This window comes from Peromyscus eremicus, chromosome 6 (genome assembly GCF_949786415.1).
Source record: "Peromyscus eremicus chromosome 6, PerEre_H2_v1, whole genome shotgun sequence".
In the NCBI taxonomy this organism is placed as follows: Eukaryota; Metazoa; Chordata; class Mammalia; order Rodentia; family Cricetidae; genus Peromyscus; species Peromyscus eremicus.
Window position 1 is genome coordinate 90,417,214 of NC_081421.1, and position 27,791 is coordinate 90,445,004.

At 36.4% G+C, this 27,791-nt stretch overlaps 1 protein-coding gene across 1 annotated transcript in view; it reads left to right on the forward strand.

Moving 5' to 3' along the window:
- The window catches only part of Dpyd (dihydropyrimidine dehydrogenase), an 839,421-nt gene that overhangs the window by 93,905 nt on the left and 717,725 nt on the right, over positions 1-27,791 (forward strand). The window contains exon 3 of the mRNA XM_059266163.1: positions 22,067-22,149. Within this exon, the coding sequence (XP_059122146.1) occupies positions 22,067-22,149 (83 nt within the window). The remainder of the gene's footprint in view (positions 1-22,066; positions 22,150-27,791) is intronic.

Consider the following 27,791-nt stretch of genomic DNA (forward strand, 5'->3'; position numbering starts at 1 on the left):
TGAAAGACAGCTACACACATGACCTTCACGGAATATAAATAATTTTTAGCCATCTATCTATCTATCTATCTATCTATCTATCTATCTATCTATCTATCTATCTATCATCAATCATCTGTCTGTCTGTCTATCTATCTATCATCATCATCATCAATCACCTAACATCTGTCTATTTATTGTATATATGCACATGTTTATGCATGTGTCTGCTCTCTCTCTCTCTCTCTCTCTCTCTCTCTCTCTCTCTCTCTCTCTCTCTCTCTCTTTCTCTGTGTATGTTTGTACATACACACTTGAGTACATCATGAAGACAAATTGTAGGAGGCTATTCTCTGCTCCTACCATTTTTTTCTTGGAGATTGAACTCAGGTCATAAGACTTGGCAGCAAGCACCTTAACCCAGTGAGCCATCTCTGTAGTCCTTGCGGATATACTGAAGACTGTACTTTGAGAGAAAGAATGTTTTATGAGAGACTGATTACTAAAGCTCTCAAGAAATGATGGTAGAAAGCATGTGATAGATTTTTGTCAGGCAAAGTTATATTTGTTCACTGGTTTAACCAAAAATTAATGACGCTGGATTTGTAAGGCTGCTTAGAAATCTGTTTTCCTAAAAGTGAATTTCTGAGCCTGTGTTAAAAGCACCAACTTAAATATCCTGTGGTAGCTTTGGTCGTGCCATTTGATGTCACTGTGGAGGCTACAATGTTTACCCGAGCAGCGACACCCACAACCATTAGTTTCCACTTGTTTAATATATACAACTTTTTCCATGCTGAGATATCATTGAATGGACACAACATCGAGTAATATAGAAAATGCTGGTATGTAGATTATTGCTGTGACAGGACATTTCAAAAGACTTCTTTTTGCCCAGAGTATCTTTTTGGCTGAAACAGTATTCTTCTTTCTTTCTTTCTTTCTTTTTTTTTTTTAAAGATCTATTTATTTATTATGTATACAGCATGTATGAGTGCGGGCCAGAGGAGGGCACCAGATCTCATTACAGATGGTTGTGAGTCATCATATGGTTGCTAGGAATTGAACTCAGGACCTCTGGAAAAGCAGTCAGTGCTCTTAACCTCTGAGACATCTCTCCAGCCCGAAATCATATTCTTTTTATTTTTTTTTCGTTTTTCGAGACAGGGTTTCTCTGTGTAGCTTTGCTCCTCTCCTGGAACTCACTTGGTAGCCCAGGCTGGCCTCGAACTCACAGAAATCCACCTGGCTCTGCCTCCCGAGTGCTGGGATTAAAGGCGTGCGCCACCACCGCCCGGCTCCGAAATCATATTCTTAAACATTAAAAAAAAGCACTGGTAGCCGGGCTGTGGTGGCACACGCCTTTAATCCCAGCACTCGGGAGGCAGAGACAGGCAGATCTCTGTGAGTTCGAGGCCAGCCCGGGCTACAGACTGAGTTCCAAGAAAGGTGCAAAGTGACACAAAGAAACCTTGTCTCGAAAAACCAAAAAAAAAAAAAAAAAAAAAAAAAAAAAAGCACTGGTTTTCTTTTATCTCACAATATGTTCGCAAGCCTACACCCAAGTTTACGCCCATTGCATCCAGAGTTGTGGTGTTCAGAAGACAATAGCTATCTCTGTTAATTCTGAAATGATCTTGCCTAAGAAAAAAACTCACCAATCAAATACTTCCTAGACTAGATAATGGAGTACAGAGATTACTAAGTTTGTTTTTAACATTTATTAAACTTAAATCAATTTCTACCTCTTCTCTATTTTGTCTGAACTGAAGAAAATGTAATTTATGTTTATTAGGATAAAGGGCAGGAATAGTTTTTAATTTCACTTCTTCTGATATGAGAGAAGATCTTATTTGTTCTATTAAAAGAGGGTAGAGCCAGGCAGTGGTGGCGCACGCCTTTAATGCCAGCACTCGGGAGGCAGAGGCAGGCGTCTGTGAGTTGGAGGCCAGCCTGGGCTACAAAGCGAGTTCCAGGAAAGGTGCAAAGCTACACAGAGAAACCCTGTCTTGAAAACAAACAAACAAACAAACAAAAAGAACACCCAAATTGGGGCAGTGGTAGCGTACACCTTTAATCCCAGTGCTCGGGAGGCAGAGGAAGGCGGATCTCTGTGAGTTCGAGGCCAGCCTGGTCTACAGAGTGAGTTCCAGGAAAGGCGCAAAAGGTACACAGAGAAACCCTGTCTCAAAAAAACAAAACAAAACAAAACAAAAAAGAGGGTAGTGTACTTCAACAGCTAAGTTATTTGATAATGCTTCAGGAACCTTTGCTTCTTTATTAAAATAAAGATTGTGAATATTTTGAATGTTCAGATTTTTTTCTTCTGTTTGCCTGTTATTGGGTATGTTAGTGTTTATGCCTAATTGACATTTTAAAAACATTGTTGCATTGAACTGTTTTGCTCTGTAGTATAGAGAGTTCATGGAAAATGTATTTATCCCTTCCATATTGACATACTTAGTGCTGATGCTTACAATTTTGGAACTGATAATCAGTTACTATTCTGGGAAATATGAATTATTTAATCAGTTCCAAACTTTTGAAGTAACTGTTGGGTATTTAGGAAAGAGAAACAAAAATTATATTAAGAGTTTAGACTATAATATATTGCTGCAGGGGCAGTTATTAAGGGAAAACACAGCTGACATTTTCTGATTTATGCATACAATCAGAGATGGAGTCCAAGGGCTGTGACATAATTATCTTCATGCTAACAATTTTTGTAAATCTCTTGACAGAATTTTAGCTAATTTTAAAATGCCTTCTGAAGATTAGCACTTAAAATTGTTGGGGAAAATGGCACAATTTATTAGCAAGGGTATAATTGTAAACCTTCTAAATACTCATTGTGAATATCGTTTAGACAGTAACTCCTGCTTCAGCAGCTGGTATATAAGACACCAGTTTATGGAATCTTGAAACAACAGAGAATGGAATCTAATTAAAGAGGATTACATGCCAAAGAAAAATTATTAAAAACAGACTAATAGACAATTGTTATAGATTCAGAAACCCCTGCCAAAATCTCTTTTTGATATGAACTCATGTAGCTGTCAAGTAAAAGCCTTTATTCCTCCCAAACCAAAAGAATATTAGAAGACTTTCTCTTTTATGACTTAAAAATGACTGCTTTTCTGAATTTTAACTTAACACAAGGACTTCAATGGTTCTATTAATCTTTTTTTCACATACTTAAAATGCATGTGTCTTTAAAGATAATGATGAGACTTACTATTTTAGGGCTTTTTTTGTTTGATTATATATCTAGTACCAAGAATTCCATAACTGTGAATAGGAAAATGTTACTTTTTTAATAAACAGAAATCAGCTATCAATTTAGTTACTGCTGATAGAGGCTTATGTTTATTTAGATTGCATGCTTGCTTGTCATGTACATTTAAAATTTATGGTACATTAAAGCTTGTTAACTTCCAAACCAAACTTACTAAATTGCTCCTTTCTCTTTGAATTTATTCACTTTGGTGTGATCCATAGGGATTTTTTTTCCAAACAAGAGACCAAGATAGCTTTGAATGATAGACATCCACCATTAGTTCTTTATATAAAAGTGAAATAAATGGTGCTTTTCAGTGCTCAAGAATACATTATGTTCATGGCTGTGAGTCTGCCTAGTGTCTAGCTTTGCATCTTAACTGCTGTGTGTGGTGTTGCATAGGATTACATAGCTGTATGAGCTAAGTATACTTCTGTAGATTTAGGCTAATTCAAACAAACACTAAGAATTAATTGCTGAATACCAAAACTAATGTTTCCATGTCATTAATAAATGTATGAACAAATACTTTGGATTCAGTAAATGAGACATTTGTTTAACACTCTTTAGTGGATAGCAGTCCCAAAAATAAATACAGTGTATGAAAACATCAACCCCATAAAATCATCTATGAGATGAAGAAAAGTGCCAGAGTAGCAAAGGGCCTGTCCCACCTCACCTCTAACTCCAGAACTTTGGTCATCTGCATAGACAGGACACATTCCAGTGAAAACTGTCTATTGCCTCACTTAAGTACCTCACAAGAACAGGGGCTTACTCTACGTTTAAAGCATCAAGATGACGTCACATATCTTACCTTTAGAAGATTAAGCTTCTAAGTGTGGTGATATGTCGACAGTTTTTCTATGCACTAATAATTAATGTAATGGTAATATTCTCCGTAAGTTAGAAACTAGCAATTTTTTTTTGTTTGCTTTTTGTTTTTCACTTTCAGAAGACACAACTCAATGCAAGTGGATCAAATCTTTGGTGGTCATTTTCACGAGGCTTGCTCAAAGATGATATCAATCATAGATAATAAAATGTGAGCAAGTATATGAAACACTCAGGGTGATAAATTTATCAATGTTAAGAAAACTAATTTCCTTGTGTAGTGTCACATTCTTGCAGCCTCAGCACTGGGGAGAAAGAGTGAGTGACTTCAGACCATCCTTGGCTACACACCAAGTCTGTGGCCTGCCTGGACTATGTGAAAACCTGTTTGAAAAAAGCCAATTTTGTTTTTAAAGAGAGAAATTCATTTATTTTACTCTTGGTGAAAAGAAAACAATTTATTTTATTCTTGGTAAGGAAAAAAAAACATTGTCTTATAGAAACAAATTCGTAACTGTACAGTAGACTTGTCATTTGGGACTATCCCCAAATTCTTAGAATTAGGTTATTCTTTTCTTTCAATTGGCCCCATCTTAAACTACTCTTCAGAGGGGCTTGGAGCTGTGTGAACTCTCATTCAGTTTCGGGTTGCAGAAAGGAACTGGTGCCAGCAAGCTAAAACTGTGCTGCTAACTGTGCTCCTTCCTGCTGCGCTCCAGTGCTACAGAGGCTGGAAGTGGTAAAGCCTGGCCTGTGCACAGCTAGGTGTAGAGACAGGATCCACTCATCCGGCGTTGCTCCGCCTTTGCTCTTCTGTCCAGCTGTCAATGCATCTTACGTCATGAGAATTTGGCTCTTGCCGTACACTTAAGTACAGGCATTTATACATGCACATAATCCCTCTAAGTGTTATGTGACTAAAATAAAACGAAGCCGTTAGAATGAACACTTTCCATGCAATGTCTGGAGAAAATGATTCAAAGGCAGATTATTATTTCTGATCAGAAAACTTCGTAGCTATTTAAAAATTCCTGGACGAGGCCAATTCTGTAAACACCATTGGGTTCTAACAGCCTCACGTGTGTCTGCTTTTTTTATTTATTTTTAGTAATTTTAAAATTTTTTTGTTGGAAATTGCCCTCTTCAAAACATAGGTGACTTGTAAACACATTTTATTTTAATTTGTTTTATACTCTAGAAAGATCATTTGATTTTAATTTATGAGCATGTATAGGAAAAATTACCCAGAAAAGTTTGGGAGATTTGGGGCTCTTGTAGAGAACCTGATGCGGTCCTTGGCGAGCAAGACTGGTGGCTCAGAACTGCCTGTCTTTTCAGCTACAGGGGACCTGATGCTTTTATGAGCAGCCGCATATGTGGCAGACCCTCAAACAAACACGTACTTAAAAAAAAAAAATCTTAAGCAAAAAGAGTTTGAGAGATTTGTCAGTTCGACCTAGACTCTTTAGAATTCATTCTTCTAACATGTTTGTCAGGCAGGCCTGTCTCTGGAATCTGAGGAACTGATGAGATCCAAAGCTCAATGGGGCATTGTCTGTATGAGCCTGGGGATGCTACCAGTGATAATTCCCTGAGAGCCTGCACGCTGTGCATTTGCTAGTTTGTTTGTTTGCTTTGATTTGGATTGGGTTTTTTGAGGCCCTTTCAAAACTTCATATTCCTTTTGGTTACCATCTTTGCTCACCAAACAACACTTGATTTTGATTTTCCATTTTGTATCAAGTTTTCTGCAGGTTGGATTTTATGATTTTGCCATTATTGTCTGGTATAAGAGACAGTTTCAGTTCATAAATGAACTGAAACTTTTACTCTTCTATCTTTTAAACCTTTTTTAAATTTTCTTGCTTGTTATGAGACAAAGAAGAATCATTATAATTGACTTGACAACATTAATTTCATTCATTTACCAGATTGAATTTGTAACTTGGGAACATGATTACCCTCTAAGATTGGGGTGGACTTCAATGGAGGGTTTCCAAATTTTATTTGCAGTTATAATATTCAGCTTGTATTTGGTCCTTTTGGGGATGAATACATGCCCACAAAGGTTCCCAGAACGTCTACTAAAAAGACCTTTAATTGTTAGGGGTGGTATAGAAACAGAGTAGTACATAAAGAAACAATATCTTGCTCTCCCTGAACCTGATATTTTGAAAAGTAATTGAAGGTGAAATATAATGCCAAGTCCATCATATATCACATAAAGAGCAAAGCAAGACAAAATTGTGGAAAGTAAGGGTGGCAAGTGAGTGTGTTTTAAGGGCTGTCTTAAAACTTTCCTAAAGAAGTGGTATGTAAACAAAGCTCTGAAGGTGTCAAGGAAGAATATCTAAAGTATGGAACATCACGTGCAAAGGCCTTGAGGAGAAATTATACTTTTGTACCACTGTTCCAAAGAACAGCAAGTGACATTAGGGAGCTGAGTCCAAGAAATCACATAGGGATAGGGTTTGCCAGTTTTTACAGTTTCTCAAGGTGAAAGCAAGCTTTGAGAGTTGAAATGAGTAGTTTTCATTCTTCTAATTTCCTCTGGAATGCCTTTCCTGTTGTCAGGATGTTGTGAATGAGTATGTAATAATGGACTTACAGAACATGCTATATCTGTGTTGTGAGTTTTAGCTATAAACGATACATAGGACTCAACAATATATTTTGGAATAATACTTGTTTTACTTGATAATTTTGTAAAGAATATGCAACTCAACCAAAGCATATCTCCATATTATGAAAAAATAGGTAGTTTTTTTAAAATAAGAAATTAAAATTCAATAGAAATATAGTACTTAAATTTTCACTGACTTCTCATTGATACATGCATGAATTATTGGCTGGTTAGAATTTTAGCAGAACTTACTTTGTGGCTACCACAAGACAGTCCTAAAATATCACTTTACTCATACCAAATATGAAAGTGAAAGCTTTAAATATTTCAGCTGAAATTAAATATATATCTTATGTACACTATGAAGGAGAGACTCATCTCATTCTTTAAAAGTATAGAATATTGGGGACAGGAAATATTGCTTAGTTGGTGGAATGCTTTCTCTTGCAGGAAGCCCTAGGTTTAATCTATAGCACCCCATAAAAAGGGTATTTTGGTGCACATCTGTAATCCCAGCACTTATGAACAGAAGCAAGGAGATCAGAAATTCAGAAACATTTTCAGGTACAATGAATTTGAGGCCAGCCTGGGCTACATAAAACTCTGCTTCCAAACAGTATATATAGTAGTTAAACAGTGCTTTCTTATTCAGTACATATGTTCACACACATGAGTCATTGCATTCATTGCCTTACTCATTCTCATTTTACAAGGGAATGTGTGCCTATTGAGGGGTCATTCATCTTCGTGGGGATTCAGAAGCAGTTTAGTTGCAAAATTGGAACTCAGAAACAGATTTCCCATATGTGGAGCTCAGACCTTTCGTATTCTATGATGTTATTACATTTCCCCGTGACTCATAAGATTCTCCAAGAGAGGGCCTGCTTGTAAGCTGGCCACCATTAGTGAAATGACATTATCTAAATATGATTACATTTTAATGTCTCCTGAAAGGATTAGACTAGTTAAGACACAGTGAAGGGAAAAGCAATTATCTACTGAAATATGAATCTCTTGATGAGAACTGGAAATCGTATCCTACTATCAGGATGCTCATGTGGAATTTTAAGAAATCTAAACTGAGTCATTATTTCTTAGAGTGTGGTGTAGAACTTCGGTGAGGCTACCTTCAAGGCCTTCAGTTGAGTGGAACAATTAAAATAGAGCATTTTTCAGAAGGAGCACTTTCACATAATCAACTCATTCTATAGAAGAACCTAGACCTTGGAAGTTCTGATTCCACCAGACTTGTATCTACTTGTATCATTTTTTTTTTTTTTTAGATTTCCCCCATAACACAATCCATTATATTCACTGCCTAACGTACCTTGTTATTGCAATAGGAAAACTTGAAGGGAGTCATTTTACTCAAGTCATCCTCATATTTTACAGCAAAGAACCTGAAATTGCCTCTACAGCACTGTTGTCATTCCTTGTGACAATTTCCTTAAGGTCCTCTAGTGTATAGTGTGTTGCGAGCCTCCAGCTTCCTGCTATGAGAATTATCAGAACATATTCCGATTCTTGTCAACTGATTCTTCTTCTCCCACTGGATGTGAGGTCCTCACTTAGAACCATTTATCTTATTGAACTAAATTAGTCTACTTCAGTAAAAACACTGACCTAACTCACGATTGATTGGTGAATCCTGCTTTTCATTTCCAGCCTAAGACCCAAGGTGCACTTCTGGTGTGTTTCTCACCCACCTCCTCTCATTCCTTCTCTTCTTTCTTCTACTTTATTTCTCTTTTTAGTTTCTCGCCTTTTCTCTTTCCTTTATTCTTTATTTACCCATCCTAAGCTCTTCTTTCTGCCTCTCCTTTCTTTCCCCACTTTCCCTTTAATTTTTTTCTTGGCTTACATGCCATAGAGTTCTACTCTATAGCCCAGGTTGACCTAGAATTTGTTATGTGAATCAGTCTGGTGGAACTTGCTATGTAGCTGGCTTTGAATTGATGATCCTCCTGCCTCAGCTTCTTTATTTGGGGGTTATATATGTAAGCATCATGCCTGGCTCACCATTTATTGTGTGTACAATAATAATTAAGGAAACTTAAGAAGCTTATTTCCATAACAAGTCTAGGATTGTCTCCAGGAGGCAACAGTGATGATGTCCCAGACTACAGCCACTTTTGACTTAGGCTCCTCAGACCTTTGCTCTTTATGTGGAAAACTAAATCATTGCAAAGGCACATGGTTCATTTGCCTCTTGTCTTTTTCCTCTCTAGTGTGGGAACAAGTCAAAATCTTTCATATTTATATCTGTCGCTCTCTACCTGGAACACTGGCTGACAGTAGATTACTCTTTCTCAACAGAAGGCTATTGAACCTTTTGCTTTCAGTTTGTCATCTGGGACCTGAGTTCTTCTGGCTATGCCATTAACTGCCTGGGACCTTTCATTTACTAAGATTACTTTCCTAATTTATTAAGTTTAGATTAGATAGTATATACATTTTATCTCCATCTTGTTTTTTTGATATTTTGATTATCCAATAAAACATACAGACCCATGAAAATTAAGTCTTAATTAAAATAGCAGTGTCTAGTTTTCATTTAGTAATACAATCTTCTAGCTCTCCTTGCTTTACTTCATCCTACCTCCATCCAGAATGTGAATGAAGGGGTAGAGAAGCTTGATTGGATTTTTTTTTTTTTTTGGCACAGGTTAGACAGGATAACTTATTTAGTGATCTTATTTAAATTTCTCAGTGCTAGGGCATTGTGCCTGGTATTTTCTCCAGAGTTGATGTTGGTATTCTACATATTCATTTCATTATTTTTTACTTAATCCTTAATGCAGACGAATCATAAAACACCATAAAAATCTACAACACTTGAAACTCTAGACCTTCCTTCAACCCATGGGGATTCGTTTGGCAAGAAGCCACTGAAACAGGGTTTTCATGCTTAGTTTCCTGTTTCTCCTTTAATTGCTGCCAAAATCTGAACACTTGGGAATTTAATTGCTCATTATATTTGTCACAGTGGTGTCACAGACCCAAATAAAGACTGTTGCCTGCAAAATATTTGTGGATATTAATTTGGCCTAAACATGTGTATATTGGATTCCTTGTTTCTCCACACTGTTAGTTATATAGCACACACTGACAGAAGTGCCCTGCTTGACATTCCTAGCAAACTATTATTCACCCATCCCAGAATCTGCATTTTGGTAGTTTCCAGAGGTTCCAGGAACTTTCTTACTCTGCAAAGTCAGCCACCAATAATCTGTGTTGTGTTTGATTGACATTGCTTTCTAAAATTGCCCTCCATTAACATAATGGACAGTTTCTTTAAAGATATTTGCCATTTACAAATAAGATTTTAATTTTTCTTTGCTCTATACCCTTGTGAACTGAGAGCTAAGAAAGGACTTTGGTAGGTTATTGGCTCAATTTTTATGTAGTGATTAATCCTTGATGTCAGGGAGAAGATAATGATGGAGAGCATGACAGGGAACCTATGTGCCTCAGACCAATTGGAATTTTAATGCTCAAATTTATGCAGAAGATAAGCAGATGACAGTGTCGGTTGCTTGAGCTGTGTGTTACATATGGTGAGAGCCTAATACTGTTAGAAATAGAATTCAAGCCCTGTGGAGTTTGATTCTCTTTTATATTCATGAAACGTAATAATCTTGGGTTTGATTTTTTATTTCTGGGTATGGAAATATTTTGGCTAAGGTACATTGTTGAAAGACCTATAGTCTTACTTATTTCCTCTGTGTTTCATTGAGCATAATAAACCTCAGTCATGCTCAGAGCAGAAAACATGGAACATTCTTTCTTTTTCTGTTAGTCAACCTCATACTAAGTTAGACTTTTTATTTTATCTCATGATAGAAGATGCAGTTCTGAGCCCTCTCCAGGTAAATCCCTCCTAAAAATCAAAGGTTGTCTTCTTTAAAATGCTGAATGTCCTTCAAAGGCTCTGGAATGTTCTCTTTAGCTAACAGAAGGTTGGCCTAATGGTTTCTTGAGCCATAGAGTATTCAAGGGAACTTTTTTTTTTCAGGTCTTTTGTGACTCTGTCCTTTTTTATCTTTATTATAAAGAAATATTTGCATCTCCTGTCTCAACGGGGAAAATAAACAATCAAGAAGTGTCTACGTGTTCAGGATGAATCTGAAAATAATTACAATCCAATTATTTTGTGTCTTCTTTTATAAGCTGTACCCCCTACAATGGTGGACCCAAGATAAAATTTAAAGTTTTACTGAGATGACAAGGAGGACGAAGGCATGGAGGATCATAGGGATAATGGAAACAATAGGGAGGAAGGGCAGGGAGGAAGGGATGAGAGAGGAAGTAGGTGGATGTTTGATTATTTTTTTGTATGGTACATATATGTGTTCATGTTTGCTGTTTGCACGTGGGTGCAAAAGAGCTTGTATGTGGATATACATAGAGGCTGGAGTTCTATGTCAATTTTTTTCCTCCATCCTTCTTGCTTTTTTTAGACAGGGGCTCTCATTGAACCTGGAGATCATGATTTCAGCTAGGCTGACTAGCCAATAAACTTCAGGGATCCTCCTTTCTCCACCTCCTGAAAGTTCGGATTGCAGGCATATGTTATTGCACCCAGTTGCTCTACTCCGGTGCTAGGGATCCGATTCACATCTGTGTATTGGTGCAGCAGGCAGTGTACCAACCAATGACTATCCCCACCCCACCTCTCCTTCTTCTTTGTGGTCTCAGTCCACGATGTCGTGTTAGAAAAAGATACAACATTTTATTTATCTATTCTTCAGTTGAAGGGCATCTAGGTTGTTTCCAGGTTCTGGCTATTACAAACAATGCTGCTATGAACATAGCTGAGCAAGTGCCCTTGTTGTATGATTGAGCATTCCTTGGGTATATGCCCAAGAGTGGTATAGCTGGATCTTGGGGGATATTGATTTCCAATTTTCTAAGAAAGCGCCATATTGATTTCCAAAGTGGTTGTACAAGCTTGCATTCCCAGCAGCAGTGGAGGAGAGTTCCCCTAGCTCCATATCCTTTCCAGCATAAGCTGTCTTCAGTGTTTTTGATCTTAACCATTCTGACAGGTGTAAGGTGGTATCTCAGAGTCGTTTTGATTTGCATTTCTCTGATGACTGGGGATGTTGAGCAATTCCTTAGATTTGAGCTTCTTCTGTTGAGAATTCTCGGTTCAGTTCAATAGCCCATTTCTTTTTTTTCCTTTTTTTTTCCTTTTTTTTTTTTTTTTTTTTTGGTTTTTTGAGACAGGGTTTCTCTGTGTAGCTTTGCGTCTTTCCTGGAACTCACTTGGTAGTCCAGGCTGGCCTCGAACTCACAGAGATCCGCCTGTCAATAGCCCATTTCTTAATTGGACTGTTGGGCATTTTGATGTCTAATTTCCTGAGTTCTTTATATATTCTGGATATCATTCCTCTGTCAGATGTGGGGTTGGTGAAGACCTTTTCCCATTCTGTAGGCTGTCACTTTGCCTTGTTGACTGTATCCTTTGCTCTACAAAAGCTTCTCAGTTTCAAGAGGTCCCATTGATTGATTGTTTCTCTCAGTGTCTGTGCTACTGGTATTATATTTAGGAAGTGATCTCCTATGCCAATGCATTTAAGACTACTTCCTACTCTCTCTTCTATCAGGTGCAGAGTACCTGGATTTATGTTGAGGTCTTTGATCCACTTGGACTTAAGTTTTATGCATGGTGACTGATATGGATCTATTTGTAGCCTTCTACATGATGACATCCAGTTATGCCAGCATCATTTGTTGAAGATGCTTCCTTTTTTCCATTGTACAGTTTTGGCTTCTTTGTCAAAAAATTATATGTTCATAGGTGTGCAGATTAATGTCAGGGTCTTCAATTCGATTCCATTGGTCCACATGTTGGTTTTTATGCCAGTACTTAGCTGTTTTTATTACTGTAGCTCTATAGTAGAGCTTGAGGTCAGGGATCATGATGCCTCCAGAGGTTGTTATATTGTACAAGATTCTTTTGGCTATCCTGGGTTTTTTGTTTTTCCATATGAAGTTGAGTATTATTCTTTCCAGGTCTGTGAAGAATTGTGTTGGTATTTTGATGGGGATTGCATTGAATCTGTAGATTGCTTTTGGTAAGATTGCCATTTTTATTATGTTAATCCTGCCTATCCATGAGCATGGAAGATCTTTCCATTTTCTGACATCTTCAATTTCTTTTTTCAGGGACTTAAAGTTCTTGTCATATAGGTCCTTCACTTGCTTGGTTAGTGTTACCCCCAAGGTATTTTATATCATACTACTCAGCAGAGAAAAACAATGACATCATAAGATTTGCAGGCAAATGGATGGATCTAGAAAGAGTCATCCTGAGTGAGGTAACCCAGACTCAGAAAGACAAACATGGTATGTACCCACTCATAGGAGGATACTAGATGTAAAACAAAGATGACTAGACTGCTACTCACAACTCCAGGGAGGCTACCAAAAAACAGGACCCCAAGAAAGACACAGGGATCACCCAATGACAGAGAAATGGATGAGATCTACATGAACAACCTGGATGTGAGTGGGGGGGGGGGTAATGAAGGGCAGGGGTCAAGGGAAAGAGAGCTTAGGAGGCGGGAGATCCCAACTGGATCAAGAACAGAGAGGGAGAATAAGGAATAAGAGATCATGATAAATGAAGACCACATGAGAATAGGAAGAAGCAAAGGACTAGAGAGGTCCACAGAAATCCACAAAGATACCTCCACAATAGACTACTGGCAATGGTCGAGAGAAAGCAGGAACTGACCTACTCTGGTGATAGGATGGCCAAACACCCTAATTGTTGAGCTAGAAACCTCATCCAATGACTGAGGGAACCAGATGCAGAGATCCATGGCCAGGCCACAGGTGGAGCTCCAGGAGTCCAATTGGCAAGAAAGAGGAGGGTTTGTATGAGTGAGAATTGTTGAAACCAAGATTGGAAAAAGCACAGGGACAAATAGCCAAACGAATGGAAACACATGAACTATGAACCAATAGCTGAGGAGCCCCCAACTGGATCAGGCCCTCTGGATAAGTGAGACAGTTGATTAGCTTAATCTGTTTAGGAGGCATCTAGGCAGTGGGACTGGGACCTGTCCTCAGTGCATGAGCTGGCTGTTTGGAACCTGGGGTTTATACAGGGACACTTGGCTCAGCCTGGGAGGAGGGGACTGGACCTGCCTGGACTGAATCTACCAGGTTGAACTGAATCCCCGGGTGAGTCTTTGCCCTGGAGGAGATGGGAATATGGGGTGGACTGGGGGAAAGGCGGGGGGGGGGGGGGGAGAACAAGGGAATCCGTGGCTGATATGTAAAATTAAATTAAATTATAAAATTAAAAAAAGAAGAAAAAAAGAAAGTATTTCACAATATTTTTTTTTAAAAAGAAAACGATGCAAATACCCATTTCCTTTTTCTTTTAAGGTAGCAACATGTAGATTCTCAACCATCTGTATAATTTTAAACCTCTGTGTCTCAAACATTAAAGTTTCCTCAAAGATTCTGTTTGTTGTTGTTGTTGTTGTTGTCTGTGGATATTAACAAAAACTATTTTCAAATGGTGATCTTATTGGCTTGCATCTAAAAAAAGAACATGAATTAATGAGAAATAATGAAAATTTAGCATTAATTTTTGCTTATTTCAAATTATTATACAGCTTTCCCCAAGGCATTTCAAACATGATTACTTGATGACATAGGCTGGATGTGGTCTTCTTACTCCTCCTGGAGTCCAAGCCAGTGTGTCATAATGTAGTGACAGGCGGCTTCCAGTCTTTGCCCTTCTTTATGATATTTTGCTTCTAGCATTGTTGCTCAGGCATAGAGAGTAACTTCAAATGGCTAAACTACGATCTTCAAAATCCTCTCTTAATTACAGTACTGCAATTATCATGCCTTGCCAATGCTATTAAAAATTAAACTGCATGTTTCCTGCAGCACTGCTGGTTCTAAAGACAATAGGTAAATGGAAGATGATTGTTTTAAAATAAAAAGCTTCAGGTACAGTGCTGTGTAATTTCGCTAATTCCCGTTGGAAAATGCAAAGTCTCCGAGGCTTGCTTAAAAATATAATCAGCTGAATAAAAGCACTGTGGGACACACAGATTGATTTTTGTTAAATTACAGATAAATAGATGTGACCAAGAGATACATGGGCACGGAAATTTTTGAAAAAAAGTATTCATGGCAATTAAACAGAAATATTTGTTTCCATGTCTGGTTTAGAAGTTGTCACTGAGGAGGCATCCATTTAATAAGAGGAGGTTTCATAGCAAGAGTCAGTCATTTAAAATTTGAATAGAAAAAGTAAGACCTCAGACTTAGCAGTTATCCACCTAAATAGTTAGCTGTAGCAATCCAATTCCAAAGAAAAGGAAGTTAAAAATACCATGTGACCAAAGAGGACGTTAACAGTGCTTTCCATTAATTTTTTAATTAAGGAACAAAAGTATAGCGATTTAGAATTAAACACCCTGAATTTTCATTCATGATGCCACCTCTGATGATAGTGGTCACATACTTGGAGCGGGTTTTAGATGAAAGTAATAATTTGCATTAAATAGCAAATTAGTTTGAATGAATAATTGCAGTGACCTTTCCTTTTTTCCTTTCTTAAGACTTTTTAATCTTTTAATTCACTTCTACACATTAATTCCTTCCTTGTTTTTATAGAGATAATAGAAAACAAGCAAAAAATAGAAATTAGCCAAATAAATAATTACACATAAGTTCAGTGGAATATTATGAACATTTAAGGAAAACTCTAGTTATCAATATAATCATTTCATGGTACTTCCTTTACACTTTTTCTACGTTCACTGGAAGTGTAACCAATGATAGACTGTATGTGATCTCCTCAGCTCTCTTATTTTCACCCTAAGGAAAGGGCAGCAATATGCTGTAACCACACTAGATACAGCTGTGGTGAAGAACAGTGCTACGAGAAACAGAGAAAGCTTAGTTGGTGTGCTGGCTAGTTTTATGTCAATTTGACACACAAACAAGAGTTATCTTAAAGGAGGGAACCTCAGTTGAGAACATGCCTCCATAAGACCCTGCTAGAGGGTATTTTCTTGATGAATGATTGATGGGGGAGGACCCAGCCCATTGTGGGTGGCGCCATACCTGAGGTTGTTGTTCTGGATTATATAAGAAAGCAGCCTAGCAAGTCATGGGGAGCAAGCCTGTAGGCAGCATCCCATCCATGGCCTCTGTATAAGCTCCTGCCCTCACCACTTTTGATAATGAAATGTTAAATGGAACTGTGAGTAAAATAAACCTTTTCCTTCCCAAGTTACTTTTAGTTTCATAAATAGCAGTAGTAACCCTAAGACACACTTTTTCCATAAGCATAATATTTAATTTTAAAGCATCTCCCTAAAAATTGTTATGTGTTTTCATAGAAGCATCTGCTTTAAAAAAAAAAAAAATCCATGTATGGGGGCTGGTGAGATGGCTCAGTGGTTAAAAGCATTGACTGTTCTTCCAGAGGCCTTGAGTTCAATTCCCAGCAACCACATATTGCCTCACAACTATCTCTAGTGGGATCCGATGCCCTGTTATGGCATAAAGCATATATGCAGTAGAGTACTCATACATAAAATAAATAACCACCCCCCTAAAAAAAAATCATGTAAGTAACAGTTGTAATAAGTATGTACAACCTCTCAGATTTAAAAGTCTTTTATTTAACTATTTGTTTAATGTTAAAAAAGTTTAGTCTTCTCCCCTTAATTCTCACTCCCATGAGAATGATGCATGAATTTTTGTAAGGACCAGTTTTGTCTAAAAACTGATTACTTTTGTATGAATATTAGAAATGACATTTTATACTAGAGTATAAATATATAGTTACTTGATATATATATATATATATATATATATATATATATATATATATATATAAATACACACATACACACACATATGAGATGCTGCTGGATTTTCCCCTTTTCTTCTGACTGCTGGTACTACAGCCAAATATAAAAGAATATTTTAAAAAATCACAACAACAACAAAGGAAACTCTGTTTTCAATTCAGAAGTCTAGATTCTAACCAGGCTTGGGTGTTAGTGCAGAAGAATTGGAAAAATGTGCATGTACTGGCCTTGTGGTACAAATGATTCAATTTCTCATTTTGAAATTATATCCAACCTTATAAATGTTGTTTTTTAATGTTCAACACTCTGGGCATGGTACAGTGCATCTATAATCCCAGACCTTAGTATGTAGATGCAGGAGGATCGTCATAATGATCCTTAGTTGTGTAACAATTTTGAGACCTACCTGGACTGTAGGAAACTGTCTTTAAACAAACCAACACAAAACTCAAAAAAACAAAAACAAAAACAAACTAAGAAAACATTCAATCTTCAGGTAAAAAGTATGTAATTAACTTACTGCAATGTCAAATGTTTATTAGAATCAGACTCCTTCTCAGGAATCAATCATTAGACAACAGTAGCAATAAATAATAATACTTCTAAACAACAGCCACATGTTGTAATATTCATTTATATTTTCAGTACTTGGGAAACTGAGGCAGAAAAAAATCTCAAATTTGGGACCTGCCTAAAAATTCCTAAACCACAACACATACAATAAAAAGCAAAACCAAAGCATAAACTTGCTAAACTATAGCAAATATTTGTTATGTCAGACATTTTGAAGCACTTTAAATTCTTGAATTTTAACTCCATTTGGATGAAACTGAATTATGATTCTTAGCCAGTATTAAAACTTTATTAACTTATTCACTCGGAGGTATATCTTTGAAATTTAAGTTTATTTTTAGGTAATACCCCAAGCCACACACATTGTGTATATTAATGAAGTAACATGATATTTTGATATATATGTATATTATTTCATGCTTAAGTCAAGATAAACACATATTTCCTTCAATCTCCCTGAAAACCTTTTTATTGTTATAATTTCATGTGGAAGCTTAAGGGAACTTTCAAGAAGTTAACTGATCAGTGCATAGAAGAGCCTCTTAGGCCTCCCAGGGCCGGATACCTTCAGTGATGTAGTAGACTACCTTGCCTTTTTTTCAAAATAACAGTTTTGTGGAGTTATGTCACACATACCTTGTAGTTCACCCTTTGAAAGTATAATTTCATAATTTGTAGTCTATTCACAAGTGGTATCCTAATTACCACAAATTCCAGGACATTTCTTCTCATTTCCAAGAAATCAAATTCCCATTAGCAGCACCCTACCTCGTGCTTTCTACAGCCCTTGGCAACCACTAATCTGCTTTCTATTGATTTGCCCAGACTAGGTATTTTATAAATGGAATTATAAAATGCTATCATTTATATATGACTTTTTCCCCCACTTAGCATAATGTTTCATGGCTCATCCACAGCGGACAATGTATGTGACTTCACTCTTTCCAGACAATAGTGGTCTGCGGTATGGTGATACCACACTGATTATCCATTTGTCATTTTACTGGCTTTTAAGTTGTCTCTACTTGGTGTCAGTTATTGATAGTGCTGATGTGAAAATCTGAATACACATTTTTATATGGAATCATGTTTTGTTTCATTATAAAAGTCATATTATAAAAGTGTAATTGCTGGTCATAATTCTGTTAACTATACGTTGATTATACTTAGCTGGTTCATGTGCTGACATTCTAAGACAGCCCCAAATGTTTTCTAATGAGGTAGAATCTTTACATTCACATGGTCAGCATGTGACCAAATGAAAATGTAGCTCTATGATGTTATTACCCTTCTTCCTGAATTTAGTGATCCATGATTCTTCTGAAGAATAATTATGTGGACATTTTTAAATTTTCATTGCCCATTTTGTATTTTCTTTGAAAATATATCTACTGAGAAGTATTTGCCCATTTAAAAATATAGGGGAGGCAGAAGTTGTCTTATTGAGCTGAGTTTGACTTGTTATACATTCAAGAGACAAGTCTTTTATCAAGTACGATTTCTTGGTCTTTTTTTTATCTATGAAAACCCTGATTTTCATAGACTAATTAAAGTCAGAAAAACGTCTCCCTTTGAAACGTTTTGAATTTTAGCTCTTGTCCAGGTCTGTGAACCTTTTGAGTTGGTTTGGAATGCTGTGTGAGTCAAGAGTCTGACTTCACTCTCCTGTGCCATTTCTGCAAAATCCATCCTGACTCACGGTGAATTTTCTTGTTTCACTTTTAAATATTGAATTGACCATAAGTGTTAGGGTCCATTTGCACTCTCTATTCTGTCCTTTAGTATGTATGTTTGTAAGCTTTTACCACAACTACCCAAGCTGTATTCATGGTAAAAAGGTTTTGAAATTGGAGGTCTAATTCTTGTAACTTCATTCCGTTTCCTGAGCATGTTTTGAATATCTAGCCTCTGGCATTCATGTGAATTTTGGGAAGTTTCTCCAAGTTTGAAAAAAAATCAAGTGGCATTTTGCTATGAATTGGATGGGGTCATTGGATCAATCCAAAGAATAGCACCACCTTAGCAATAGGAAGTCTTCCAGTTCATCGCAATGGGATGTTTTCCCATTCAAAAAAAATTTTTTTTAAAATGTGATTCTTCATAGTTTTTAGTTGTTTGATATTTTATTCTTTTTAATGTGACTCCAAATGACATTGTCAATTTTTAGATTATTCATTGTAGCCTGGCACATCTTTGAACTTGATACAAATGGAATAAGTCATAGATTAGATTCTGTTTTCAGCTTGACACTCCTGGAAGAGGGAATCTCTTTAAGTGAGAAATTGCTTCCTTTGGCTTGGCCTGTGGGAATGTCTATAGTGCATTTTCTTAATGGCTAATTGATATAGAGGGCCTTCCTACTGTGGATGGTACCATCCCTAAGCACTTGGGCTTGAGCTATGTAAGAAATGTAGCTGATGTAACCTAAGGGTAAGATCATACACAGGTTCCTACATGGCCTCTGTTTCAGTTCTTTCCTCCAGGTTCCTGCCTTAATTTCCTGCCCTGATTTCCCTTTGATGATGGATTGTTACTTGGGAGTTGTAAAGCCTTTCTCTCCTGAAGTTGGTTAGGTCACTGTTGTGTCACAGTAACAGAGAAGAAAACTAGAAGGGGGTATCTTTGAGTGTTTTCTTCTGTCTATCACTTCTTTGAATCTTAGTTATTTGAGGTGCCTCTATGTTACTTAGTATAGTTATAGTCATTCATTCTCAGTGCTACATAGATTTTTAGGGTATGAATGTATTACATCACATATATTTCACCTTAATATGAAACTTCTTTGCTTTTACTCTTGGGAATATGAAACAATGTTTACATTAATATTTTCCCATAGGGCTTTGGATGAATACACTATACATTATTCTCAGGTGTAACACAGCTGGGCCAGAGAAGCAAATGGTTGACTGTTGAAGCAATAGCCATTGTTTTTCAAAGTGACTGTAACAGTTTACAGGTCTATTATTAGCGTAGAGCTTTTTATACTAGAACAGCAACACTGTATGACCTATCTTTTTCATTTTACACACATCAAAAATATATAGTGGCGCTAAGTTATGGCTTAAATTTTCATTTTACTGTTGAATAATCATATAGAACTTAACTTTTCTTACAGTATTTGAATTTTCTTCATGAAAGATTATGTAATTTTTTGTCTTTTCCTATTTAGTTATTTTCCTACATTTATTTGTAGGAATAAATTTATTTATTATAGTATGAATATATAATTAAGGTGCATGGTACTGGCACAAGTATGGAAAATTGATCAATTGATCAGAATACAATTGAAAAATAGATTCTGTCAGCACTGAAACTTAATTATGGGAAAATGACTCCAAATGACAGATGGTATTTAAGGGAAATAGTACTTCATTGATTATCTATATGATGTGATTTTCAGTATTAAACCATATAAATGTCACCTCACAGGCAGGTTTTACCAAAACGTGAAATATACACCAGCAAGTCATTCTTATTAATACTAAAGGAAGTTTTCTTTACTTTGAAGAACATTTCAAGTAAATGGGCCATAAAAAACACTAACCAAATATTAGAAAAAAATAATATACTCAGCATCCTTAGATGCAAAAATTTTTCTTTGTGAGAAAACTAAAAATATGAAAAAATCCTAATCCAGAGCATAAAATGATTTCCAATGCATATGTCCAACAAATGACTTTAGATCAGTTAAAGGAATCCAGAATTTAAATTATTTTGGAAAATTTCAAGATTCCCATTATAAAGTAATTTGATTAAACAGTAAAACAGTTCTTTCCTTAATTTGATCTAGTTAAAACAGCAGAACTAAAGGCGAGCATGATGAATTGAATACCAGTGGGTTGGAAATTAATTAACTCTTGTACATTGGAAATCAATAATCTAAGTTCTACAGTCTTCTGAAATCCAGCATGTTTATTTATAACTTGGGAATAGAAATGATACATTAATAATTAAATTTTATTACTTAACTATTCTGTTTCTAAAATTAAAAACCAAAGACAAAACCAAAAACCAAAAGAAAAAAAAACAACCCAAACTTCTTTTTGTTCTCTAAATGCTACCACTGTCTACAAAACACCAGTGTCTGAAAAGATTATAACAAATACCCACTTAGTCTAAAATTTGATAGGAGTTCTATGTTCCTAAAACTTGTTACATTATACATAACTATTTATGTAAAGTATACCATTAAATTAAGAATTGTAGTAAAAACTTAAATTTACTTTTAGAAATTTCAATGCACTAGTAACTAGTGTATTTACTACTTAATAGAAACATTTATGAAGTTTAAATTGCCTGTGGTGTGATTTCTTGATTTAATAGCCCTCAAATATTTGATATCACAGCAATCAGGTTGATGTATTTTGAGATAAAAAATATGTGGATTCATATGTGCAATTTCAAATGTAACAGAGGAGGTTGTTCTGAGGACCTGGTTCTTAAATATGCTTAAAATTTGTGGAACTTTTCCCACACTGTGACCCTCTCCATTTCAGTACACACTACCTAATTTTGAAATGGATCATTGTCATATACACTTATCAGTGTTATTTTGAACTTGTTTACTGATTTTTCTCTTTTCAATTTACATTTGCTTTAATTAATTGGAGATTATTTTAGGAAACTAATTGCTATTCTGAGCCCTGGCAGTTTGGCTAGTTTTGTGTGACACTTTTTTTTTACACCTATTTTGAAAAAAAAAAAAATGATAAAAAGATTTCTCCTGCAGCTGCATCATAAGACTCGAGAGTTTGTGGCTGTTGAATTTCAGTGTCGATTTTAATGAATCCCACCCAATTAAAGCATTGTGCCTATTTTTCATGAGCCCATGATCAATACAATTGATTATATTTTTACATAACCGCATAGATGTAATTTTTCTGGGGGTGTGGAAGATTAATTCAGTGTTTTAATGTGTTGCAGACCTGTGAGAAGCTGGAGAATAATTTTGATGACATCAAGCACACTACTCTTGGTGAGCGAGGAGCTCTCCGAGAAGCAATGAGGTAAGTCTGGGTCACCATAGCAACAGTCACAGATGTGGTAAAGAAAAAGTCATTCTTCATTATTGGGGGAACAAATGAGTTCATTGCCACCATTCAGCTCTGTTCTCTAAGGTATTAATTTGTCAGTAGAGGGACTTCCCTTGAGGCTGTACTTTGGTTTTGAAGCTGCATAAATGTTAAGCCTCAGTGCACAGTAAAAAATGTAAATGTTTAATTTGTTACTTAAAATGCTTACGGGGTGTCTTGTTTTATATTTATACTAAATTGTGCAATTGAATGAAAATATTGTTCATCTAAATTCTGCTTGTGAGTGGAAAATAAACACTGTGTAAAGGTAGCTTAGCTGAGTACCATTTCCTAATTAATATTTAATTTGAAAAGAAGTACTTAAAATTTGATCTTTTGTTATATTTTGTAAGACTAAAAATTATTTTTAAAATAACTTACATTGTTTTCAGTATTTCAAAGCATAGAACTACTATCTTTTGGATGCAAAGACCTATCAGTAGCCTGATATTTTTTCACTCAACAATTACTATTTTTGTTTTCTCAAAAATCACACCAGCCTTGCTATCTTTTGAGTAACTGTTAATGAAGCATCCTTTAAATTCGTTTTTAACTAGGTATTAACAATGTCTGAGTAATCAGTTTATCATCCTTAGAACACGAAAGTCACAAGCAGCATTAGCCCTGAAAGTTCCCAGCTTGAACCTTACAGTGGCCCACTCTGCATTTGTGCAGAGAAATGGTGCATTTTCCTTTGTTTTACTCATAAAAAAATGTTACTTAAAAATTATCTTAATGCTCCTTTATTTTTAATGGCTTTAAGGTACAGAAAGTTAAACTAGGAGAAGCGGGACGTCTGACAGACTTGCTGGGGGTTCAACACGATTTTGTTGTTGCTGTCACACAGCTACCATATACTTTAGTTTAGAAGCCACTCTCATTTAGCAACCTCCCTTTTACCATGCAAGCGGCAGGAGAAAGTAATTAAATTTAATAGAAGCTGCCCTCATTTTGAAGCCACTTCTATTTAAAACCACAGGGGGAGGTAATTAAATTTAATGGAAACAGTAGCTTCTACACAAAGATACATGGGACTTCTGTACAGATGATTATGATGTCACAAAAAGGGGAATAATATATTACCAGTGTGCAGGAGAAATTACCAGCCAGAGCAAGGGAACCTATTTTATTGTTAATGTCTTTACTAATAAAAAAGATGGAAAAATAAAACTGAGTACGCAGTAGAGAATGTGTGTCTATATAAAATGCAGCGGCAGTCTAGCAAAGTTTAAGTTACTGAAAATAATTGCAAATTAAAAATGAGGTATAAAATATACTGCAGGAAAGTCTAGGACAGAAATCATGAATGAACTCCATTTTTAAATATATTTTTTTATTCTTTATTGGAAACTACCACACTGTTACAAATTGAACATGTCATTTATGTAGAGCGTATATTATACTTTTGAATATGTGAAATGTGCATACTAATATCTATTTAGAAGCCAATTTTTTTTTGTAATTGAATTTCCATTCATTGTGAAATAAATACGTAGACAAACAGGAAGACAAAGAGGATGCCAGCTCTCATGCTTTTGAATAAAAGAACTGAAAACTAAAAATACAGAGAGAATTGAAAGGGCTATGTGAATGGATGTGGATGTGAATGGGGGCAACACAATGAACGGAAGGACTTGTGAGCTTTGCAGGAGATCTGTCCGCAAGAAAAAACAAGTCGAATTGTAGGAGAACTGTAGATAAAACGATTGTTAAGTCCTGCCAGTTTTTAAAAGTAAATAGTATTTTGAACATACTGGGAGAGCTTGCTTTTAGAGAACAAGTAGGAATGAATGGGTGGGGGTGGGGAAACAGCATTAATTACCTAGTTGGAATGACCCCTGACCACCCATGCAATGAGTAGGGCAACAGCCCAGATAATTTAATTCAGAATTTAATCACATGGTGGTGAAATGCACTTGTTTACTTAGGCTGAATATTTTATGTGTCCACATACATGCATGCACATAGGAACATCTGGACTGACTAAGTGCAATGCAATCATTTAGTAACCAGTAGCATGAGATGATGTAGTATATTGTTCATGCTCACCCTCTATTTTTAATACACCAAGAACTCAGTCTTTCACATGAAAAGAAAATATAGACAGAAGAGATCTCAATGTGATGCAAGAACTTTCAAGGAGAAAAGTGCATCTCTCATCTGTGAAAGTTCTTGCTCATATGAAGAATGGCTGGACCGAAAACCAACCTCAGAGAGGTGAAAAGGTTGGCTGAGGTTAAAGGACACTGTTGTATGTAGAGAAAACAGTATAGAGTGATGAATAGGACACTGGAATGTGAAGGTGTGCTTTAAAAACAGTAAGGCTGTGATAGAAGGCAAGCTTTTGTGTGTGTGAATGAATTATTATTATTTTTTTTATCACAAACATACATGCAGATGGGCTTTTTTAAAAATTAATACTAGATCTCTTCTTCTATGTCATGAATTCATAACTACAAATGAAGCATTCAGGATTTCACTGGGCTAATGGGAGCCCTAGGACCTCAGAGCAGGTTTGGGGCATTAGGGAACAGGTAGCAATAACTTAGGGGAGCCTCGGTTAGCAAAGAGACTGACATCGGGAAGCTCATTGAAAATATTTTTGGTAGCATGTGGTGCAGGCCAACTTGCTATAGAACCTAGTGTTCTGTGAAAAACAATTTAAATTATTTCAAGGAATTTTTTAAAGGATTTTTAGGATATTAGGATATTGTGATAACACTGAGTATAAAATTATATAGGTAAATTTATTGTTCTATAGAATTGGAGTACAGAGGAGAAAGTACCATACAGGTATAGAAACCATCCTTTGGCTCTTAAAAATTAGCTTCACTATTCAGTGGAGGAGAAGGCTAGGTCGCTCTTGAATTCGCCCAGGGTCCATACTCTTAACAGTAGATCCTTTTTTTTTTGTCCACCACCATGGATTAGCTTAACAAAGGAGGCATCCTCTTCTCTCACCAGTTCATCTATTCACCAGCTCTTCAATGACTTCAGGTGTCCACAGGGGCACCCTTGTTCTGAGAATGTTTAGAGGTGAGGGGTGGAGGAGCTAGCTAGGGCACATCTGACTAGAGTTTGCAGATTGAACTTGGCTCCTGTCCTGGGGCCTTTCTCCTGTTTGGTACCTCCTGATCTATGAAGCTTCTCCTGCATCTGTCACTTAGAGAAGGATTCTGCCTCTGCTCAGTCCTGTGTGTCCTCATTCAGCCTTTCTTCTTGACTAGTCTTTGCTATGCATCTTGAATCTGCTCCTCATCAGTTCATGAATTGCCTTAATACTGCCCAGGATCCTAGGTGTAAAGATGCCTTCAGACTATGTAAAAAGAATAGGAACTACAACTTTATCTATCTATTATTCTGGCTAAATATCATATTAGGTAAGTATAGTACCTGAGAGAGGGAAGAAGAAAAAGAACTACATGAAGGTGATTTTTCTTTTCAGATGCATTTGAGATAGTGAAGGCTGCTCCATGTGTGGAATGTGAAGTAGGCACCCGAAAAATATAGTTCCACAATTCAGGACCAAAAGTGAGGGTGATGTGCCCATTGGAGTTTGTTAGTATTTTGATGTTTGTAGCCATGGGAAGTGTGGGATTTTCAAGAATAGTTTATCAAATCAGAGAATGAGAACAAGAGTAAAAAACTAATATGATAACTTTAAAAACTGAATATAGGAGAAAGTGTGTTTATTTGATTTCACCTAGAACTGGCAAAATGCTAGCACTCAACACTCTGCTAGGAGTGAGTTGTTGGACCTAGGGGAAGCAAGTGTGTGTCAGGGATGGGTGTGGGGGTGTGCGTACACACAGCCATGGCACACATGTGGAGGTGAGAGGACAAATTATTGAGAGTCAGTTTCTGGGGATCAAACTCAGGTTTTCAGGGATGGCAGCAAGCACCCTATACACGGAGCCACCTTCCAAGATCCAGATTTACGAATTCTTTTGGGGTTAACCCTCTCTCTCTCTCTGAAGAGGAAAGAGTCTGTGTTTGCTGTTGTTGCTATTGTTTGGGTTTGCTTTCTGAGACAGTCTTCCTATGTAGCTCCAGATGGTCTGGTACTTGCTGTGTTGTCCAAGTGGACCTTGAACTCATAGCAATCCTCTTGCCTCAGCCTCCTGAATCACTACCATGGCTGAGCCAAGACTGCTTTAGTATTGAAGAGTCCAGCCCAGAGCTAACGTGTGGCCAGCCTGATTAGTGTTTACTCTAAGTCTTTCATTTTGCTATCATGCTTTTCTTTTCCTCTTCTTATTTTAACGTTTGCCACTGTCTGTGCAAAAGGAAACTTCACAGCTGAAGTTATAAGTGCTTTTATTAATAAATAAAAAAGAAAAGAAAAGAAAAACATTTTAAGACTTTAAATTCCAATTGCTCACCTCCAGGAGTAAGACGTAGCTATAATATGGAGCATCTGAGGAGTGAAGATTGTAGTTGGCAGGTCCCTATCTACATTCTGTGGACCATAGAGACATTCAGAGCATGGCTACTGAGCCCACAAAATGTGGTCAGTTTATTAGAATAGTGGAATTGTTTATTGTATGTATTTAAATACTTTACTTAAAGAATTCATGGGATGACTGTGGTTTAGATGGTACTTTCCTAAAAGCAAGATTTTATTTTGCTAAAATGATGTGCAGCAGTCTCACAGTGATGGAGTTACAGTCAAGAGACAGGCCACCATGAGGCAATACCATTGTCATGTACATCAAACATAGGAGTGCTCTCTTTCTTATGAAGATGACAGAAAAGCTCCATTCACAACAGAGCAACAACTGTAAAACCGAAGCTAACAAGTATGGGTTGATATAGAAGAGAAAAAAATGAGTATTATTCTCTAAATCATTATTTGTTTCTAAATGGCCTAAGAAGATCAACCAGGAAAATAATCTAATAAGTAAAAAGTTGCTAGGAGTGTAGCTCTGTGGTAGAGCACTAGCTTAGTATTTGTGAGGCCCTGGCTTCAGTCTTCTGGACTGAAGAAGGATAAGCTCATAATATATTAAAATTTAACGAAGACAGTTGATGAGATGGATTTTCTTCAAAGTGAATGTAAGAATTCATAAGCTTTTCTTTGTATTATAGTCACTCAATGGCTGTCCTCGACAGGAATCCCTATAAAGATCTAGTGAAGTTATTCAGATAAAGTACCCAAAATTATTCAGAATGTGCTGAATCACTTAATAAGTGGAATAAACTTTTGCTGTTTGAAAAGGGAAATCACTTTATATTTTTATTGCAAATGGCCAAAGCAAACTTCATGGGTATTAAAGAGTTAAATGAAATAAAAAATTAAAAGGCCAGATTCCAATGGATTATGGAAGTGACCATATCTTTGAGGTTTGACAAGTGAAGATAATAAACTAAATACCATTGGAATTAATCACAAAGCTTTGATTACATTAAAATCTATACATGGGAAAATATCAGCAAAATGTAAAGACAAAAGCTGAAAGCTTTAAAAAATTACAGAAATTGCTTGCAGGTGACTATTACTTCAGTTCAGTGGGGAGAACAGTTCTGAGTGCGAAGATAGCCATTCTCATGTTTACAGAATCCATGAGGAATATAAT